The sequence below is a fragment of the Ochlerotatus camptorhynchus genome, unplaced genomic scaffold, assembly GCF_037179485.1.
Source record: "Ochlerotatus camptorhynchus isolate MF236.1 unplaced genomic scaffold, CSIRO-AGI_Acam_v1.1 ptg000290l, whole genome shotgun sequence".
NCBI lineage: Eukaryota > Metazoa > Arthropoda > Insecta > Diptera > Culicidae > Ochlerotatus > Ochlerotatus camptorhynchus.
In genome coordinates, this window is record NW_027040779.1 from 1306928 (window position 1) to 1329407 (window position 22480).

Sequence of the window (22480 nt, forward strand, 5' to 3'; positions counted from 1 at the left end):
CATGCTGCGGTCGGTTGACAGAAATTATCTCAAGTACGTGCGCTCGCTTCTGCAGAAACTCGACCATTTTGGAGTACGAATGGTGTTCCTCCGTTGCGATTGATTCTTCCCATGCTGTAAGCGAAGCGTCGTCCAACTTGTCCTCGAGCAGCTCGGTAAGGATTGAACTAAACTGCTCGACTGGCTCACCAAGTTGTTCCAGAACTTTGGTGTGGCGCTGAAATTCGTCCACAATTCGATGAAGCGCTTCCACGGTGTTACTCTGGATATTCGGGTACTTGAGCAGGGCTCGGATGTGTTTTTTTCCGGAGAATGGCCTTGTTCGAGTAACGATTCATTAACGTCTCCCACGACAGCGTAATTATTTGCCGTTATCGTTATCGACTGGATCCAGTTGGCTGCCTCTCCCTTCAGGGCAGCCCGGAGGTAATGGAACTTCTGCACCTGCGATATCTCCGTGGACGAATGTATCATCGACAGAAACGTATCGTGAAATGTCAGCCAGTTGTTGAAATCGCCATCGAAGCGATATCGTCGGCAGCTTTAAATTGGCGAGGGTGGTTGGAGCAGCAGGTGCGGTAGAGGGACCAGCAACAGCAGAAATGGTCGTAGGCGGCAACTTCGTGGCTAGGCCTGCCTTCACACGGAAATAAACTTCTTCTACCTTTATTCTCAGCTCCAAGTTGTTTTGCAACGATTCTTCGGAGTCATCCATTCTTCCTGCAGGGTCTCGAATACGTTCCACACCTTCTCCAGACGATCCAATCGATGGGAAACTTCATGCTGATGCTGCTCGGGAACGTAGTTGGTGAGAAACTGATCCAATCGATTGATCCCTTCGATGGCATTCCTTCTTCTAGCCTCCTTCATCTTGATCCGTTTTTCGTCAGGCATCTCGTAAACACGGCACAAGCAATAAGGCTAAAATTGTAAAAAAAAAAGACCCAAGAAGCACCGCGATGATGGACGTAGAGGTATTGGAGAGGTACTCACCTTGTACCTCTTAGAATGAGGTCTTTTTTTTCAAAATCACGATCCGGGAACAATTTTTCCAGTGGGTACGAGCTGATTTGGGCCACTCTAATGCGGGCACAATAGCGTCGAAGTGAGGTTACACTGACGACTTCACGCGGTCGACACCAGTATCCTGGTCACGGCACCAAATTATGGGCAACCAGTGTGAAGGTTTCTTGAAGCTGACTTCTCCACAACGTACCGAGAAAGCGAAAGTGCTTAACCTTTGCTTCAACTGTTTGTCCAACAACCACACGTCGAGTCAATGCAATCGGAGTTTGTGTCGAACCTGCCAGAAGAAACACCATACATTGCTGCATTTGGAAATCAAACAATCATTTTCCGTAGTCCCGAGGGAGAATGTACCGATTGAACAACCCATAGGTCAACGTGAACAACCGATGCCATCCGAACCTCCTGTGTCGAATACCACTGTTTCCCAAACTTGTCGTTCCGTTCCGATTCGTCGTCAAATTTTGCTCAATACTGCCGTCGTCTACGTCGAAGATTACCACAAGAAGTTACACAAGGTCCGAGTGCTCTTGGATTCTGGATCCATGGTCAACTTTATTACCGAAGACTGCGTTCAGCGGCTTGGGCTGTGAAAAAACCAAGGGAGATGTACATGTTTCTGGGGTCTGCGGTAAAACTTCTACTGTCCAGTACAAGTTTCACGCGTTCACGATTCGTTCTAGCACCTCCAGGTACGAGACCGAAATCGAATGTCTGGTTAGTTAACAGCAGATCTTCCTCTCGAAGGTTTTGTGGTAGATACCTTGATGATTCCTGAAAATCTAATTTTGGCAGATCCATCTTTCAACATCCCATATGGATGTTTACACGAAGGTCTTGGAGAACAACCGGGTCCCTCTGCTGAATGGTAGTCCTGTTATGCAACAAACGCTTTTTGGTTGGGTTATTGGTGGAAAAGTGGAAGTCAAGAAGCCACTAGTTTCTGCTTTGGTCACAAACAAGGATCTGGATGAATTGCTGAAGCGTTTCTGGGAAGTGGAAGATTATGGTACTGAATCGAAGTGTACGACTGGAGAAGATCAAGCAGAACAAAATTCGTCGAGACTCACCGTCGTCAGGAGGATGGTCGATACGTGGTGGAATTACCCTTCAAGCAAGGCTGTCCTAATCTTGGTGATTCGAAGCAGATGGCATTGAAACGACTTCAAGCCCTAGATAGGAGACTAAGCAAAAATTGGCTGCTGGCGATTACGAGGACTTCATTAATGAATACATCAGTCTAGGGCATATGGTGAAGGTTGGTCCTTTGGAAACTTACGTGTCTGGACACGATTACTTCCTTGCTCACCATGCTGTCGAGAAGCCGGACGGTAGCACGACAAAATGCCGCGTTGTTTTTGACGGATCAGCGTTATCCAGCAACGGAAAATCACTGAACGAAAACCTGCTCGTTGGACCGGTGATGCAATCCAAACTAAATGAAACATCGATGAAGTTCCGAGTTCCGAAGATTGCGTTTACGGCAGACGTTGGTAAAATGTATCGACAGGTATTAACTGCAGGTAAGCATCAACAATTTCAACTTGTTCTGTGGACACCCAAGGAAATAAGAAATCCAATCGACTTATTTAAAACGGTGACTTATGGACTAGCGAGTGCACCATTCCAAGCGGTTCGAGCAGTGAAGCAACTTTGTATCGACGAAGCAGCACGTTTTCCTTGGGCGGCGAAGGTTGTAGCTGAAGATTCGTACATTGATGACGTTTTAACAGGAGCAGAAATACTCGAACAAGCGATCCAGCGGAAAGATGAATCGGAGTTTTTGGAAGCGCCAAATTCGAGCTTCACGAGTGGTGCTCGAACAGCAGTGAATTTCTGAAAACCCTCCCTCAGGACAGCATTGAGAAGAAGTTGCTGGTTGGTGAGAAACAATCGGTTAAGGCTCTTGGAATTGTTTGGAAACCTGACGAAGATGTTTTCATGTTCAACGTTGATTCCATCATCGTCGGTAAATCGGAGACTACGAAGCGGGCTATATTATCGAGCATCTCAAAGTTCTTCGATCCAATTGGCCAGCAATCATCGTGGTGAAACTCATCATGCAAAGCTTGTGGAAGAAGGAGACAAATTACGATGAGGTTGCTGACAAAGAAGACGTCGAAAAATGGACAGATTTCAAGTCGCAGTTGGGGTGTCTACGAGAGATCAAGGTGAGGCGTTGCATTCTGCCATTTGCATCCAAATCCATGGCTTTTGTGCTGCATCAAACTACGCCCACGGTGCGTGCATCTATCTGAGATCCACTAAAGAAAACGGTCAGGTCAATGTATCACTAGTATGCACAAAGTCACGTGTGGCCCCTATCAAGAAATCCACAAACCCAAGAAAATCGCAGCCTGATCCTACAATACCCAGGCTGGAATTATGTGGTGCTCTGCTCTTAGCTCAATTAGTCACTGCTACCATTATATCATTCTACAATCGATCTTGCTTGGATCAATCGACGTCCAGAACAACTGAAGCTATTTGTAGCAAATCGTGTCACAAAGATCCAGGCGTTGACATCGACTATGGAGTGGCGTCACGTAGGCACCAACGACAACCTAGCGGCCATCATATCGAGAGGATTGATGCCAAAGGATCTCCAAAATTCATCTTTGTGGTGGAATGGTCCTGAGTTCCTGTCAAGTACCGAAGCTGTGTGGCCCCAGGAGTTCCAAGATCCTGAAGAAATCCTTGAAATTCGATTAGCTGTCAACCTTAGTGCCGAGCAACCCATGGAATCATTCCCTATATTCGTGAACATCAGCTCTTATCGACGAATGGTTCGTGTTATGATATGGGTACAGAGATTCATCAGTATTCTGAAGAAGCAGCCAGAAGTTCCGAGAACAGAGGAGATAAGTAATACAGAGAAGACAGCCGCCTAACAACAGTTGGTGAAGTTAGTGCCGGGGGAGGCCTACCCCGAGCTGATCGACAAGTTGCAGCAAGGAAAGGTGATCGACTCAAAGCACAAACTGATCAACCTTTCACCATTTATCGACAAGCATGGAGTTTTACGTGTCGGCGGTAGACTGCGGATCAAAACCTACATTTCGACATGAAGCATCAGTGCATACTACCTCCGTACCACAAATTTACGGAAGCCGTCATTCGTGAGTATCATCGTGAAAACTTACATTCCGGCAACCAGCTAACTCTGTCGATGATTCGGGATACATTCTGGATTGAGCGTGGTAAGACTGCTGTAAAACGATTCGTCTGTCTACGATGCTTTCGTCACAAGCCGAAACAACTGCACCAGTACATGGGCGACCTACCATTGGACCGGGTAGAGTTAGTCTACCCGTTCTACAACACAGGGGTGGATTTTTGTGGACCGGTGTACCTGAAGCCAACAATTCGATCAACGACCCGTGCGAAGTCCTATATTTGCGTATTTGTGTGCCAAGCAACAAAAGCAATTCATCTGGAGTTAGTAGGATCCCTGACTTCAGTTGCTTTCATCGCTGCGCTACAAAGGTTTGTGTCCCGACGAGGAAAGTGTGCCAAGCTAATGTCCGACAATACGACTAATTTTGTTGGAGCAAACAACAACCTAAAGGAACTGCACGAACTCTTCAAATACCATTAAGTGGATCAACATTCCTCTTCGTGCGCCATCGTTTGGAGGTTTGTGGGAAGCTGGAGTCAGATCGCTGAAGTACCATCTAAGTCGAACCCTTGGTGAAGCGATACTGACTTACGAGGAAATGACCACAGTGTTGACGAGAATAGAGGCAACATTAAATTCCAGACCAATGTGTTCATTATCGGACGACCCTACCGATTATAACGCCCTGACGCCTGGTCATTTCTTAATCTTCCGACCACTCAACGCTATTGCTGAACCTGACTTGACTGATGAAAACATGCACACCCTGTCCCGATGGAATCGAATCACACAATACGTTCAGCATTTTTGGAGCAGATGGAACGTGGATTACATCAATCAACTCCAACAACGATCGAAATGGCACACCAAGGTTCCAGTGAGAGCAGGACAGCTAGTGATAGTACGAGAGGACAACGCTCCTCGTCAACAATGGTTACTGGGGCGGAGTGAGCAACTTTTTCCTGGTAATGATAACATCGTTAGAGTCGTGACAGTGAGAACAGCCCGAGGTGTCTACAAGCGATCGATTTCACGACTTAACATGCTGCCGACAACCACCCTCAAGAATCAAGCAACTTGAACCACTAACAGTGAAGGCGAAGTCCCGAGAAGTTTCGATAAGTCAACAGTACCGATGGTAAGAAGGTGTTGAAAGCTCTCTTTCAACGGGGGGAGAATGTACGAGACGCAATCAACTAGTCCCGAGCGAGTCAACCTATTTCCAGCGTAGCAACATCCATTGACGACCACTGATGAAGAACATCGAACATGACTAATCAAAATTAGACGAGTTACGCGGAAGAAAGATGGGTATACGATTAGACAGGGAAAAGGCTAGTAATTTTTTCCCACTAATCCAACCCATATAAGCTAAAGAAATTAACATTCTGGAGCTTCTTGCTTATAAAACCTCGCTCAAATATAGTTGGTAAAGAAAACTACAGTAAACGTTAAATTAATTTGTCCCGAGTAAAAAGGTGTTCCGAGAATAAACGGTGCTGAATGTTTCGATTAACGGCGCCGGTGGTGTAGTGGTAAGCGTGATTACCTCTCACCCCAGCAGGCCTGGGTTCAATCCCAGTCGGCGCCGCCGGGATGTTCTGAGGCATAACATCTCTGATCACGCCTTCCTTCGGATGGGAAGTAAAGCCGTTGGTCCCCGGTTCATGAGTTGATGGGTCGATAGGTAGGGTCCAGGTGTGGGAGCTGCCTTCCTGGCACGTCGATAGCATTGGTGCTCAGCACGGAAAACAAGATCGACGGAAAAAACGAACCAAAAAATAAAAAAAAAAGAATGTTTCGATACAAAATTAAGTGTTTCGATTTGCGTGAGAGAAAACTAAACCTCCCTTCATCTATCTGGGAAATAGTTACCTATCAAAAAATAAAGTCCACTTATCGTCGTTCCGAACAGTATTCAAAATAAGTTACAACATAACAGCTAATTTTGATTTCAATTTGATCTTCAGCTTTGCTCGGGAGGGTAACCTGCTTGGGCCTATCCTATTCAAAATTTTCACGTCAGACGTTCCTCCCCTGCCGGGTGGTGGTATCCTGTCAATGTTCGCAGATAACACCTATATCATCTATAAGGATCGAGTGATCCGTGCTCTGGCGAGTAAACGACAATCAGGCCTGGATGTTCTGTCCTATTATTTCAAGAGCTGGAAGATTTGTATCAATGCAGCTAAAACACAAACCATTCTGTTTCCACACTCAAATGCACCTTGGCTTGTTCCATCTGCTAACGTCAAGATCCATCTTGATTACACTCCCATTAAATGGTGGAGTGAAGTAGTCTACCTTGGTCTCACCCTCGATAGAAAATTGCTATTCCGATCCCATGTGGACAAGACATCCACCAAGAGTAACAAGGTCGCTCTATCCTCTGATAAACAGGAAGTCCACCCTGTCCCTCAAAAACAAGCTTGCTGTTCACAAGCAGACCATTCTTCCGGCTATTGAGTATGGTATGCCAATCTGGGAGAGTTGTGCTAAGTGCCACCACTTAAAGCTTCAGAGAATCCATAACAAAATCCTCAGAATGATCCTTAAAAGTCCACCGCGAACTCGTAATTCTGATATTCACCACCTGGACGGTCACACTAGGAGCGTAAGACGTCCACGCTGGAAAGGTTCAGAGTCGCCTGTCTGCGATCAAACCACCAGATCATTCGTGATTTGGCAACCTAGTTCAATTAGTTAGCTAGGTTCCAGTGCTCAAGTAGGTAGGTTATCAAATTTTTAAATTCAAATGAAAACAAGAAAACGATTGACAAGATTTTCCCATCTGTTGAAAGATCATTCAACTTGTACTGATTTAATGTTTTTGGTCACCGTTTTACAGGGTATTTCATCAATTCACTAATTTCAGTACACTGAAACCTCCGTTTACGAAGCCTTTTTTTACGCAGTATTCAATTTACGTCCCTCTTTTGACGAAGTAAATCCCAAATAGCGAGTTTTCTTTTTACGAAGTAAATTCCAAATAACGAGTTTTTTTTTGTGATTTTGGGAAACTGGGATATACTGTGAAATACCCTACAATATGGGTATTTTTGGAATCGTAGTGACGTGTAGGGACCGAAAATCGATGTCTGACGCCATTTTAAAATCCAAGATGGCGGCTTTCGGTAACAGGAAAACATGGAAAGTCTTTCAAATACCCCACAATATGGGTATTTTTGCAACCGAAGTGACGTGTAGGGACTGGAAATCGATATCTGACGCCATTTTAAAATCCAAGATGGCGGCTTCCGGTTACAGAAAAACTTCAAAATTCTGTCAAATACCACAAAATATGGGTATTTTTGGAATCAGGGTGACGTGTAGGGACTGGAAATCGATGTCTGACGCCATTTTTAAATCCAAGATGGCGGCTTTCGGTAACAGGAAAACATGGAAAGTCTGTCAAATACCCCACATGGGTATTTTTGGAATCGGAGTGACGTGTAGGGACCGGAAATCGATGTGTAACGCCATTTTCAAATCCAAGATGGCGGCTTCCGGTAACAGAAAAACTTGGAAATTCTGTCAAATACCCCACAATATGCGTATTTTTGGAATCGGAGTGACGTGTAGGGACCGGAAATCAAGGTCTGACGCCATTTTGAAATCCTAGATGGCAACTTACAGTTACATAAAAACATGGAAATTCTGCCAAATACCCCACAATATGGGTATTTTTTAAATCGGAGTGACGTTTAGGGACCAGAAATCGATGTCTGACACCATTTTGAAATCCAAGATTGCGGCTTCCGGTATCAGAAAAGCTTGGAAATTATGTCATACACCCCACAATATGGGTATTTTTGGAAATGGAGTGACGTGTAAGAACCGGAAATTTATGTCTGAAGTCATTTAGAAATCCAATATGGTGGCTTCCGGTTACAGAAAAATTGGAAAATACCACCACGTCACCCCGATTCTTAAAATACCCATATTGCAGGTTATTTAACATTACTTTTATGTTTTTATGTAACCGTAAGTCGCGATATTGAATTTCAAAATGGTGTCATACATGGGTTTTCAGTCCTAATAAGTCACCCCGATTCCAAACAACCCATATTGTTGAGTATTTGACAGTATTTCCCAGTGTTTCTGTAACCGGATGTCACCATCTTGGATTTCAAAATGGCGTCAGACATGGATTCTCGGTTCTCACAGGTCACCTCGATTCCAAATATATCCATATTGTTGTGTATTTAACGGTATTTTTCTGTTTTCCTGTAACCGGAAGCTGCCATGTTGGATTTCAAAATGGCGTCAGACATCGATTTGTGGTCCCTACACGTCACCCCGATTCCAAAAATACCCATATTGTGGGGTATTTGACAGAATTTCGAAGTTTTTCTGTTACCGGAAGCCACCATCTTGGATTTCTAAATGGTGTCACACATCGATTTTCGGTCCTTATACGTCACTCCGATTCCAAAAATACCCATATTGTGGGGAATTTCACAGAATTTCCAAGTTTTCCTGTTACCGGAAGCTGCCATCTTGGATTTAAAAATGGCGTCAGACATCGATTTCCGGTCCCTACACGTCACTCCGATTCCAAAAATACCCATATTGTGGATTATTTGACAGAATTTCCATGTTTTCCTGTAACCGGAAGCCGCCATCTTGGATTTTAAAATGGCGTCAGACATCGATTTCCAGTCCCTACACGTCACTCTGATTCTAAAAATTCTCATATTGTGTGGTATATGACAGAATTTTGAAGTTTTTCTGTAACCGGAAGCCACCATCTTGGATTTCAAAATGGCGTCAGACATCGATTTCCGGTCCATACACGTCACCCTGATTCCAAAAATACCCATATTGTGGGGTATTTGACAATATTTTCAAAAACCTCTTTTTACGAAGTAAATCCCAAATAACGAGTTTTCTTTTTACGAAGTAAATTCCAAATAACAAGGTTTTTTTTACGCACTAATTCGATTTACGAACCCCCGTTTTGGTTCGTAAATGGAGGTTTCAGTGTATCATTTTTGGTTGCCTCTATTTTTTCAGATAGTGGAACAGCAATCGGACAGGAATCGGTTGAAACTAGTTGAATAATCCTCTCACTTTCTTCATTAAAACTCTGCACAGCAGATGTGCTGTCGACGTAAAGCCTTGAGAAAGGATCAGCAATGTTTGATTTCTTCGAATCGAAGTTTCCACCTTTCGATTCTAAGCGCATGGTTTAGTTTTATCTCCAAAAATAGAGATCAACAGTTTATGATCTGTGATCAACCAAAAGAATTTTCCATACAGGTAATAATGAAACCTCTCTGGTGCCCAAACTAAAGCTAAGGCTTCACGCTCGGTTTGCGCGTAACGTCTTTTGACCTCAGACAGCGCCTTAGAGGCGTAGCTCACTACTTTGAACACCTCTTCGTGGGATTTTTGAAAAAAAATAGTACGGGCTACCGGGCTAGATTCAGTAACTAAAAATGTTTCTAATCCTGGGTTAAAGAACGCCAAAGTGTTATTCTGAGCCAAACTCGATTTCAACAATTCTAATATTTTTTTTTTTGTATATTAATTAATTTGATAAGGCTCAACCGAATTAACTTAACAGAGCCGAGGATTCATGGTCACTATACAATACATCTTAAAGCTATAGTCAAAAGGTACAACACAATAAACACTTTATCTTCCGCTATCCAAAAAGCCTCCTCCATCAGAACTGGAGCCGCTTCCAGTAGTTTCATTGTATGGCAAATTGTTGTACGCCAACGAGGGTCAGAGTGCGTCCATTGCAGCAATGGACGCAAAACGTGGTCAGCACTCACACACTCATCACGAAACGGTTGCTTTCCAAAGTCGACGACGCATCGACCGAAAGAACTGCTGATGAAGAACAATGAGGAGGACCACACAATGGTTACTGCCGAGTAAACAGACGATCGCGTAGCACGCATCGAAAGTGGCCTGCTTTTGTCGATAGCCGAGTGAACACTGAATTCTAATACTTGTTGATGCTCATTATTCCACAGAAATGCGAGATAGTTGATAAATCCGGTAAAATAACGATTTACAAATGTGACTAACCCCAAAAAGCTTCTGAGTTCCTCTGTTGATTTTGGTTGACGGAATTTGGTGATAGCTTGTAGCTTTTCATTCGATGCCTTTACCCCTTCAGATGATAACCAAGAAAATCTATCTGGTTTGCATTTTCTATAGTCTAAGCAGTATCATTCAGAAGGACTTTTTTCTCCTTAAGGCGTCTGCTCTGTTCGTAGGTATAATGTTGGTTTGAAATATGAATTTAAAAAAAAATGCATAATATAAATATACCTTTAGAGTAGAAAATTAAAATATCATGAATTAAAACAGTAAGCCAAGGAAAATCACCATGAATTGTTTCCATGCATTTCTGAAACAACTCCGGAGCTGCTGATAAACCGAATGTTAGTCGCTTATATCGCATCAATCCAAGGGGTGAGATGAATGTCGTGATATATCTGCATTCTTCTCGACTGGTAGTAAATGGTGAAATGCTTGTTTTACATCCAGTTTAGTGAAGACCATACTTCCCTTCAGTTTACAAATCATTTGCTCCATTGTGGGTAGCGAACGATTGCCTTGTTCGCTTCTCGTAAATCTATGATTATTCTGACTTCATCTGAACTTTACAAGCATGGGAGACACCCATTCTGATGCTTGGTTAACTCTTTCTACGATACCCTGACTTTACAACTCTTTTAATTTGAGAAGTGTAATCTCTTCAAGAGGTATGGGAATACGTCGATAAGCTTGTCTTACTGGTGGGACAGACTTGTCTATTTTTATAGATGCACACATATCTAAATGTTTAAGATAATATATTTAGTGCACGTCAAATGAAGCATTTACCGTAACTAATTATTAAATTGTAGACTTCTTACCTTTGATGTGAGGCAACTCCTCAGTAGACAACGCATGCAGAAACTTTACTGCCTCAAGTTTTCTGCAGAATTTCCACACAGCATTTCCATCTTGAATCACGAAGAAGGTTGTATGGCAGTTGGCATAGCCGATTTCGATTTCTGCGTCCACTTCACCGAGTACCGTCAGAGGCTTTTTCGATCCACATCAGACGCGGTGAAACCAACCCGTTTCAGCATTTTCCAATCGTCTTCACTAAGCACGTCCTCAATCATCTTTGCCTACTACACACAGAACTTATTTAACCGGCTGGTAAAGATGCTGTGATGCCAACCCCCGTCTACTGGTATAGCGTGGATGGTGCCTAAGCACACCAGAGACCTGGCCCTTGACCCCCTTCTATACTACAAAATGAAGATGAAATGAAATGAGAAAGGCACTTGTCAGCGGTAAAAGAATTAATCAGATTTTTTATTTTTAAATACTTTTATTTTTATTTAGCTTAGCTTATTTTTCGACAATGTTTATTTCTTCAAAGGCACTGCTGCTATAAAATCAACCAACAAAGGTTTTCTACGAAAATATTTATTCTATAAAAACTTGTTTGTACGCTACAAACGTCCATAGCAAGAACCGCCATTACAGTTGTTGTAAGAAAACATGCAGAGGATGTAAGAAATCCAGTCTTGCCATTGATGTTCATGGGTACAGTTTATTCCTAGTTCTACAGTTTATTTCTAATGGAGAAATTCAATGCTCGCATAGGCAAAGAAAGATACGTACAAAGTATAACAGTAATAACAACATGAAAGCAGTTGAAAACATTAAGGGGGAAGTGAGGAAAAGTCAATTTAAACCATTATTTATGTGATTCACATCTTGATCACACACTTAGAAATATTAATGTAGATTTAGGTGCTCTGAGACTGACATATACGAGCGTCAATTTTGACATAAAATTAAGTCATAATAGACGTGAAATTCAGCTCATTGAAACGTAATTTCGAACATGACATGTTTGTGTACGTCTCATCCTTTATGTCAAAGATGGATTCCGTCACGTGTAAGATTATGTATTTCTAACTGTGCAGTCAAGAATTTCACCGTATCCACATTTCCGTTATAGCTTGCATGATGGAGGGCAGTCCATTTCTTATCGTCCGACTAAACACTCAACTTAGCTGGAAATGAAGACAACCTTAACAGATAGGCCAACTACCTGTATGAATTTGAATTTTGACATAAACACATTCTTTTGATCAAGGCAACCTGTGCGTATCGAAGTCAACATTTCAAGACCAACAATTGAAATGGCCTTAACTCCATTTTGTAAACAAACCTTGTAAGGCCATTTTCTCGCGTACCGAAGTCCGCAAAGGCAAACCAACATAATGAACAGGTAGGGGAAATTCTCCTCGACCCGATTGTGGTTTAGGTTTGCGAATGAAGGTTTTGGTTCGCGAGAAAATGGCCTTACAAGGTTTGTTTACAAAATGGAGTTAAGGCCTTTTCAATGGTTGATCTTGATTTGTTTTGTTCATTCGTGGCTGGATATTTAATTCGCCTGTGTTGTTGTCAATATCAATATTCGTCTTCATCTTGATGAGGATGATTTTGAGGATCAAATGCAGAAAGGATTATTTTCATATTGCACACATAAAGATCTGTAGATCGTGTTGTGTTGGTTATTTATACACAGATTGATGGAAAATTATTGCATCATGCTGAATTATTGATAATATCGAGGTTTTGGGATCTCTAGTCGGCAATACTCAAAATAAATATTTTGCCCAAAATGATTTTGATTATTTTGCTTTTAACGATCGCTTCTGATATTGAAATTTTGGGTTATATAATCAAGAAGTGGTGAATTCCATCAAACGCGTATTCGTTGATGTATAATGAACTCATTTGTTCATTTTGCTCGTACGTGACAGCGAAGATATTCAAAACGAACGCAATTCATCCACACTGGGTTGAAACGATACTCCTTGCGTGTGATGGTAAATGGAAAAAAAAAGTTACTGGTGCTAATGGGGTGCCTACACTTAGGCCAGATCACTAGCGCTAATGAGCATGTAAACAGTTTCTAGCAGCTGATTTCCACTCGCGCATCAATTGCAGGCGCTTCTGAAATTGCATGCTGGTGATGAGAAGCTGGTACCCGACAGTAGTGAACAAAATGTCAGAAGAGCAAGACCTACCTGATCCGAGTTTATGAGCAAAATCCATGTTTGTGGGGATTTTCCAATCCCAACTACAAAATAAAACATCCAAGGTCTATCAGAACCCACACTGACCGAACAGTTTGCTTTCGTTTTCTGGATTGTGTATTCGTAGAATTTCAAATTTCTTCATCTAACAAGCAGCACATAACATCGTACGCACAATCATATAGTATTTCGGTCATTTTTTTTTTAATTAAGCAATTAACCGGTCACGAGACGAACTGATCAACAGAAAAGCCTCTTTTGACTTCGTTTGCACAATGAGCACTATCAGCACCCACTCACCAGCGTATTAGCATAATGTCAACACTTTTTATCATGATGGTGGGCGTTTTTGCTAGCAGCGAACTCATTAGCGCTAGTGAACTAGCATAAGTGTAAACACCCCATAAGTGTGCTGTTGCGTTTTTCTTTGTTGCCCGTTATAACCTCTACCGTGCTGATCTGTTTTTCTGTTCCTGAACGACGTGTTCTTCCTCTCTCGCGACCGTGCAAAAACTATTTCATTTTGGGCGACGCAGTTGACTGTCAAAATACCAGAAAACAGATTCCCTGTTGTAGAAATTCTTGCGTTTCTATACGTTTGCTCGACCAATCAGGTGCTGGTCCGCGTTTGACAGAAAATTGGTTCATAAAAGACACATTCGATCATGCCGTGTAAATCATATCTAGTTATTAGTGGTTGGAATCGCTGGTGGAGGATGTGGGCGGGACGAGGGTCATGCTTGTCGGTTTCTCGGTGAATATCGTGGAGATTGATTCGGGCCTGTTTGCCATGTGCAGAATGTATACATTTTGTATTTGTTGGACGAGTTTCGGGTCGTTTTGTGTCATATTTGAATCAAGTGCAATTTGAATTCATAATGTATGAATCCGCAGCATTGGAAAACGATCATCGTTGGATTTGGTGCATTTGTTCTAGTTGAAAAACGTCCTTTATGTATTTATTATCAATGTTCTTGATATTTTGATTTTGTGAGAATTTGTGATTGGCCTTGTCGTCGCTGATATAAAGAGCTCGGTGGGTTCAATCTCAAACTCCTTCACATAATGGAGCCTTAGTGTGAATCGCATTTATTCTTGATATGAGATAAAGCGTATTGAAATTCGGTTGGAGGAACGAGTACGGAAAAACAATCGTAATATTTGAGTTTTTGGGAAAGATGCGTTGATTGGAAATCTATAACAAATCCTTCTCAAGAGTATCTGTTATTGTAGTGATAGCAAGTTGAACGGGAACTTGCTCGTAATTGTTTTGTATAAGGAGGAGCTCGGTGGCCTTATGGCGACCGATTTTGCTCAATAAGTAGAAAATCATGGGTTCAATCCCAAGCTCCTTCCATTATAGAGTTATAGTTTAAATCAGCTTTATTTCATAATATGATGTAAAACGTAAAGAAGGGGTTGAAGGGTCGAGTACGTGAAGAAGTAATATTTGAGTTTTAGGACAGACGTGTAGACTGTATATCCAATAATGCAGATTATCGATCAACCTCGAAAACTTTTACTATCGCGTATTTCAGTCGTTCGTTACATACCAAGCGAAAACGTAGTCATATTTTGTAGTCCATTTAGATGAATTGATTTGCTTACTGAACAGAACACCCAACGTCACCGGTGGTGTAGTGGTAAGCGTGATTATCTCTCACCCCAGCAGGCCTGGGTTCAATCCCAGTCGGCGCGCCGAGATGTTCTGAGGCATAACATCTCTGATCACGCCTTCCTTCGGATGGGAAGTAAAGCCGTTGGTCCCCGGTTCATGAGTTGATGGGTCGATAGGTAGGGTCCAGGTGTGGGAGCTGCCTTCCTGGCACGTCGGTAGCATTGGTGCTCAGCACGGAAAACAAGGTCGATGGAAAAAACAAACCAAAGGAAAAAAAAAGAACAGAACACCTCTCCGTCATGACCTTTAAAATACAAAATCACTAAGCAAAATTAATATTTTCTTTCGATAATCGGCTATCGAGAGCTTAAACAAAATAAACTTTGGTTGCATCGCCAACTTGAGAGGTGAATCGTTACCGAAGACCCTACCCGAACCTCCAACTCCGTAGCACTTATGAGGGTGTCGCTAAGTTGGTGGCCTCTCGTTAAGGAAGTACTACATCAACATCTTCTTTCCTATCCTTAGTTATGGAAAAGATGGGCGTGGCCGGGAATAGCAAAATTCATGATTCTGGTATTCTCATTAAGATTGGAATCAATGTTTACACCCCAGCATTATTCCTGAAAGTAGTCTGACTGAGAGTTTCAAAAGAGTCGTGAGTGTCGCTAGTATCCAATCTACGAAGTATCCATGACAGATACGTATTTCGACTACAATGTACAGTCTTCATAAGTGTCATTGCCACTAAAGACTTATCAAAAACCTATCCCCCTTAAGTACTCATCCCGTAGGTAAAAATGTCAAGATCACAGGTAAAAAATGAAACTACAATGTTTAGAACCTACCTAACTAATAATAACCAAAGGTTTTAGTAAAGTAAAGGAGAAAAATCTATTCAAATCGCTAATAATCGTATCTGTCATGGATACCAAAATTATTTCATTGGAATTAGGTACCAAAAAAGATAAACATATTTTTACGGAGCAAAATTCAGTCAACGAACATCAGTTACGAATTCGTGTTAACTAATACTGATACTAACACGTGTCGATTTTTTGGTTGAATTAAAACATATGAAACCCCTTTATCAAGAGTTTCACAGCACTCGTTCGCATGGCCATTCCCTGCAGCAATGTGAAGTAGAGTTACATCATGGATTTTCCAAGAGCGAGAATCAAGAATTGAACTATTTCCACATTTTCGTTTCGGTATGCATGATGGAGGGCAGTTCATTTCTAATCGTCCAGCTAATTTTCTAAGTGTTCGCAGTTATCAGTTCAACAACACTTTGATGGCCGTATTTCTTAGCAATTTGAAGTGGAGTACTACCAAACATTGTCTGAGAGCAGGTGTTCCCACCTTTATCAATCAATAATTGAACTATTTCTACATTCCCCTCGCGGCATGCATAATGAAGTGCAGTATATTTATCATTGTCCATCTCATTTGGGTCCGCATTTTTCGCTATCAACAGATTAACAATATTCAGATAGCCGTTCATCGCAGCAATGTGAAGTGGAGTTTCACCATTGATTGTCCGAGAGGAAATGTTCATACCGCGATCAATAAAGAATTGAACTAGTTCTACATTTTCGTTTTGGCATGCATAATGAAGTGCAGTCCATTTGTTTTTGTCCACCTCATTTGGGTCCGCATTATTCTCTATCAATAGTTTAGCAATATTCAGATGGCCTTTCTCCGCAGCAATGTGAAGTGGAGTTGCACCGTCGATTGTCCGAGAGGAAGTGTTCATACAGCGATCAATAAAAAATTGAACTATTTCTGCATTTCTGTTTTGGCATGCATAATGAAGTGCAGTCCATTTATCATCGTCCATCTCATTTGGGTCCGCATTATTCTCTATCAATAGTTTAGCAATATTCAGATGGCCATTCTCCGCAGCAATGTGAAATGGAGTTTCACCGTCGATTGACCGAGAGGAAGTGTTCATACGGCGATCAATAAAGAATTGAACTATTTCTGCATTTCCGTTTTTGCATGCATGATGGAGTGCAGTCCATCTCCTATCGTCCACCTCATTTGGGTCCGCATTATTCTCTATCAATAGTTTAGCAATATTCAGATGGCCATTCTCCGCAGCAATGTGAAGTGGAGTTGCACCTTTGATTGTCAGAGAGGAAGTGTTCATACGGCGATCAATAAAGAATTGAACTATTTCTGCATTTCCGTTTTTGCATGCATGATGGAGTGCAGTCCATCTCCTATCGTCCACCTCATTTGGGTCCGCATTATTCTCTATCAATAGTTTAGCAATATTCAGATGGCCATTCTCCGCAGCAATGTGAAATGGAGTTGCACCTTTGATTGTCCGAGAGGAAGTGTCCATACAATGATCATCAATCAAGAATTGAACTAGTTCTACATTTCCGTTGTAGCATGCACAATGAAGTGCAGTCCATTTATTATCGTTCATCTCATTTGGGTCCGCATTTTTCGCTATCAACAGATTAACAATATTCAGATAGCCGTTCATCGCAGCAATGTGAAGTGGAGTTTCACCATTGATTGTCCGAGAGGAAATGTTCATACCGCGATCAATAAAGAATTGAACTAGTTCTACATTTTCGTTTTGGCATGCATAATGAAGTGCAGTCCATTTGTTTTTGTCCACCGCATTTGGGTCCGCATTATTCTCTATCAATAGTTTAGCAATATTCAGATGGCCTTTCTCCGCAGCAATGTGAAGTGGAGTTGCACCGTCGATTGTCCGAGAGGAAGTGTTCATACGGCGATCAATAAAAAATTGAACTATTTCTGCATTTCTGTTTTGGCATGCATAATGAAGTGCAGTCCATTTATCATCGTCCATCTCATTTGGGTCCGCATTATTTGCTATCAACAGATTAACAATATTCAGATGGCCGTTCATCGCAGCAATGTGAAGTGGAGTTGCACCTTTGATTGACCGCGAGGAAGTGTTCAAACCGCGATCAATAAAGAATTGAACTATTTCTACATTTCCGTTTTTGCATGCATAATGAAGTGCAGTCCATTTATTATCGTCCATCTCATTTGGGTCCGCATTATTTGCTATCAACAGATTAACAATATTCAGATGGCCGTTCATCGCAGCCATGTGAAGTGGAGTTTCACCTTTGATTGTCCGAGAGGAAATGTTCATACCGCGATCAATAAAGAATTGAACTAGTTCTACATTTCCGTTTTTGCATGCACAATGAAGTGCAGTCCATTTATTATCTTTCATCTCATTTGGGTCCGCATTTTTCGCTATCAACAGATTAACAATATTCAGATGGCCATTCTCCGCAGCAATGTGAAGTGGAGTTTCACCGAAGATTGACCGAGAGGAAATGTTCATACCGCGATCAATAAAGAATTTAACTAGTTCTACATTTCCGTTGTAGCATGCATGATGGAGGGCAGTCCATCTCCTATCGTCCACCTCATTTGGGTCCGCATTATTCTCTATCAATAGTTTAGCAATATTCAGATGGCCATTCTCCGCAGCAATGTGAAGTAGAGTTTCACCTTTGATTGACCGAGAGGAAATGTTCATACCGCGATCAATAAAGAATTGAACTATTTCTGCATATCCGATTTGGCATGCATAATGAAGTGCAGTCCATTTATCATGGTTCATCTCATTTGGGTCCGCATTATTCTTTATCAATAGTTTAACAATATTCAGATGGGCGTTCACCGCAGCAATGTGAAGTGGAGTTTCGCCTATGATTGACCGAGAGGAAGTGTTCATACCGCGATCAATAAAGAATTGAACTATTTCTGTATATCCGATTTGGCATGCATAATGAAGTGCAGTCCATTTATCATGGTTCATCTCATTTGGGTCCGCATTATTCTTTATCAATAGTTTAACAATATTCAGATGGCCGCTCACCGCAGCAATGTGAAGTGGAGTTTCGCCTATGATTGACCGAGAGGAAGTGTTCCCACCTTTATCAATCAAGAATTGAACTAGTTCTTCATTCCCCTTGAGGCATGCATAATGAAGTGCAGTCCATTTATCATTGTCCATCTCATTTGGGTACGCATTATTCTTTATCAATAGTTTAACAATATTCAGATGGCCTTCCACCGCAGCAATGTGAAGTGGAGTTGCACCTTTGATTGACCGAGAGGAAGTGTTCATACCGCGATCAATAAAGAATTGAACTAGTTCTACATTTTCGTTTTGGCATGCATAATGAAGTGCAGTCCATTTGTTTTTGTCCACCTCATTTGGGTCCGCATTATTTGCTATCAACAGATTAACAATATTCAGATGGCCGTTCTCCGCAGCAATGAGAAGTGGAGTTCTACCTGTGGTTGACCAAGTGGAAATGTTCATACCGCGATCAATAAAAAATTGAACTATTTCTGCATATCCGATTTGGCATGCATAATGAAGTGCAGTCCATTTATCATGGTTCATCTCATTTGGGTCCGCATTATTCTTTATCAATAGTTTAACAATATTCAGATGGCCATTCTCAGCGGCAGAATGCAGCGCAGTGCATTTATCGAGATTTGCATTGTAATCAATTAGAAAATTACATATTTCTAAATATCCGCATTTTGCAGAGACTTTTAACATTTCGTTTAGTAAATTAGTGGAGAACTCTTTAATTTTTAGGGATGAAACAAATTTCAGACAACCACTCTCGCATGCCCACAAAGGTACGTTCTTGTTTAGTCTGTTCAAATGGTTTAAAGTTTCGGAGCAGTTTTCATTTTCTCCAAGCTTGATCAGTGTCAGTTTCCTAATAACATCGTGTTGAGATAGAACGTTGATCAATAAGTTTGGTTCAAACTTGGAAATGTTATCACTTAAATATGTTGCTACGAAGTATTCACCAAATGATAAATGGCAGAACTGAACATTATTGTTGACTACTTTCACCAAAATAGATTTTTCTGCATCCTGCTCACAACGGTTTTTGAATAAGTCATATGTTTTCTTAAAATACGACACCGTGAATAAATCCATGAGCATTTCAATGTCTAGCAGCTTTATCGCTAGCAGTTGATGTTCCAAAATGTACATGTTAATTATTGAATTAAATTCAGCATCGTTGATATCAACCGTGGACTTAAATTTTTCTACAAATTTCTTGTGAAAACATTTCTTGGCAAACTGCTCTAACAGTTGCACAATATTCAATGTGTCTTCTGACCAATCAAACGGTTTCATTTTGTCGGAATTTGCTGCTGAAATAAATTTTTCGAATTTGTCAGAGTAAATTTCAGCGAGCATTCGCATCATCAGAGGCAAACCGGAAATTTCACTCAAGTTGGATAAAATGCTGGAATGATATTTTTTTAAAAGATGTTCCGAAAAGTTTTCAACAACTTTTTCACGAGCACTGTCCTTCATCCATATTTTCTTCAAGTACTGGATCTGATCTTCATGTCGAAAAGGGAGTAGGGATATTAACTTCACATCGAAATTCCTTTGCAATAATTCCTGCACGTGGAGTCTCGAGCTGATTATGAACTGTATACTCTTTCTAGAGCTGAGCAGTTCGAGTATACTAATTACTTTCTCGGTGTATTTTGAATGTATTTCGTCAAATGCATCCAATGCTAAAATAATGGAATATCCTTCGTCATTTCGCCTTTCCGGGGCATTAAGGATGAGATTACAGTTATTCTCTGAAAGAACAGCGCTGAGAATTTCCCGGACATCGTCTAAGTTTGATACTTTTTCAATTTTGTTTAGTGCATTACAAAGCGTGCTTAAATACACCAAGAATACTGCAGAGTGGCTTTGTTTTTGAACCTGAAATGCCAAAAACTGCAGTAAAATGGTTTTTCCCATACCGGGGTCTGCTACAAGTAAAATATGTTGCTGGTTTTTGAATCTTCCTCGAAGCTCTTCAACTAATCTAGTATCACTTATCTTTCGAACTATTGTGCTAGTCCTATCCTTATCTGTTACCTTGTCGTTGCCTGACCGTTTCTTAACAATACTTAACAATTTACCCTCTGATTCCCTTACGATGTCCATCCTTTCCATAGTAGCATGCATTCCGCCGGTTGGTTCTAATGCCGTCTCTTCGTACTTGATATGGCGGTTAATATACGTAAATTCCCATTCTTCCACCTCTGCCATTACGCGCTTTATTACACCTGTCTCCATTCCACGCTTTAATTGTCCAAAGCATTGTTCGATACCTTGTTTGGCCAAAAAACGCTTACTATTTTTGTTATCAGGTTCGTTGCATTTTACAAAATAATCTTTCAGGTCGATATACACCTGATCCAAGTCCTTTTGCCCCAGCTTACCGAGAATGTCCGGTTGAATCCACGTCTTCATCCAAGCCAGTAGTTCACCAACGATGATAGGTTGCAAATCGTTTGGTTGACCCACCGATAGAGTCAAATCGCGAAAGAAGCCACGAATGTCATCCTCACCAACGAATGGTGGCAAAAGTTTGTTCCTTGAGTCTTTCGCCAGGAAATTATTGTTGACGGTTACTTCTTTCTCCATATCAACCTGATCGCTTTGCAACATGGTGTATAGCAAGGCAACATTGGGATTTGTATGTTCAGCATTGAAGTTGCTTGCAAAGCGACACTTTTTCCGGTCTATGACCATGACGTCTTTCAATGGAGTGCAATAGTGAGTTAAAATTTGGCTGACCGTTCCGCTGTGAAAGAACTCTTTGATCGCATCTTTAATCACAATGAAATCTTTGTTGATGTAATTGAGCACCTCTTTGATAGCCTTCTCGTATGGAATAAGTTCCAGGTTTTTGGCACTGGATCCAGAAAAACGTAGGATTTCATTTACTTCCCGTTCTTCGATCTTCACCCACTCGTTATCGGTCTGTTTCAGATCCTTATTGGTGAAGATGTAAAACATCTTCTTGAACGCCTTTAGTTCCAAACTTCCAGTCACAGTCATGTAGGATTTGGCATACTTGCACAAATCAAAGTCCCCGGTGCGTTTGGCACTATTTCCAGTTGGAAACAGGGCATCCAGATCGATATTTTTAACCTTTTCATCCTTGGTATCGGCGTGTTTTGCTTGAATTAAGTGGATCTCCTTGTTTGTATCGTCAATCAACACAACATCGTCAAACTTGTCGGCCATCTTCATTTCATACGCCATCCTTGTAGTGGAACTTAATTCCCGCGTACGCAGCAACAGTACGAGGGCAACGTCTGTTTGGAATTTTTCGCCGTGGCCACCCGACTTAATTTCACTTTCATACGATTGCTGATCCATTTTGAACCACCTGAAAAAAAAACAGGATAAATATTTCATCAATAAGCTATGAAGGTCACCCGTAACAAAATTATCTTGTAAGAATAATATTAGATATAGTAACAGAATTTAAATTAACGCTTCGAACAGGGTGGGTAAAAAACTTTACGCTGACTACGAAGCCTCCGGAAAACGTGTTACGGAAAGTTTCCAATGACTTTGTTTGAATTTCTTGATAAATTTCAAAAATAGTGGTACCACAAGAATTTCTACACGGTAAGAAAAAAGTACCAAAATTGAGTTTCTTTCACTCAACGCGTGGCTTCAGTGGGGCTAGGCAAAATTAGGTTTATAAATAGGTAAACTTTACCCAACGTTGGAATAATTAATAATTTAATAATTTTCCATTCTTTATATGACAACGAATATATGACAACCAAAGTTAAATTGAA

The 22480-nt window shown here is 41.2% G+C and overlaps 1 protein-coding gene across 1 annotated transcript; it reads right to left on the bottom strand.

Moving 5' to 3' along the window:
* Positions 1-672: 672 nt before the first annotated feature.
* On the bottom strand, positions 673-22042 carry LOC135706739 (uncharacterized). The gene is made up of 2 exons (XM_065228394.1): positions 20757-22042; positions 673-921 (listed from the first exon to the last, which is right to left on the bottom strand). Exons 1-2 carry the CDS (start codon positions 21930-21932, stop codon positions 673-675), a joined length of 1425 nt encoding a protein of 474 aa, XP_065084466.1. The 5' UTR covers positions 21933-22042.
* Between the last annotated feature and the right edge of the window lie 438 nt (positions 22043-22480).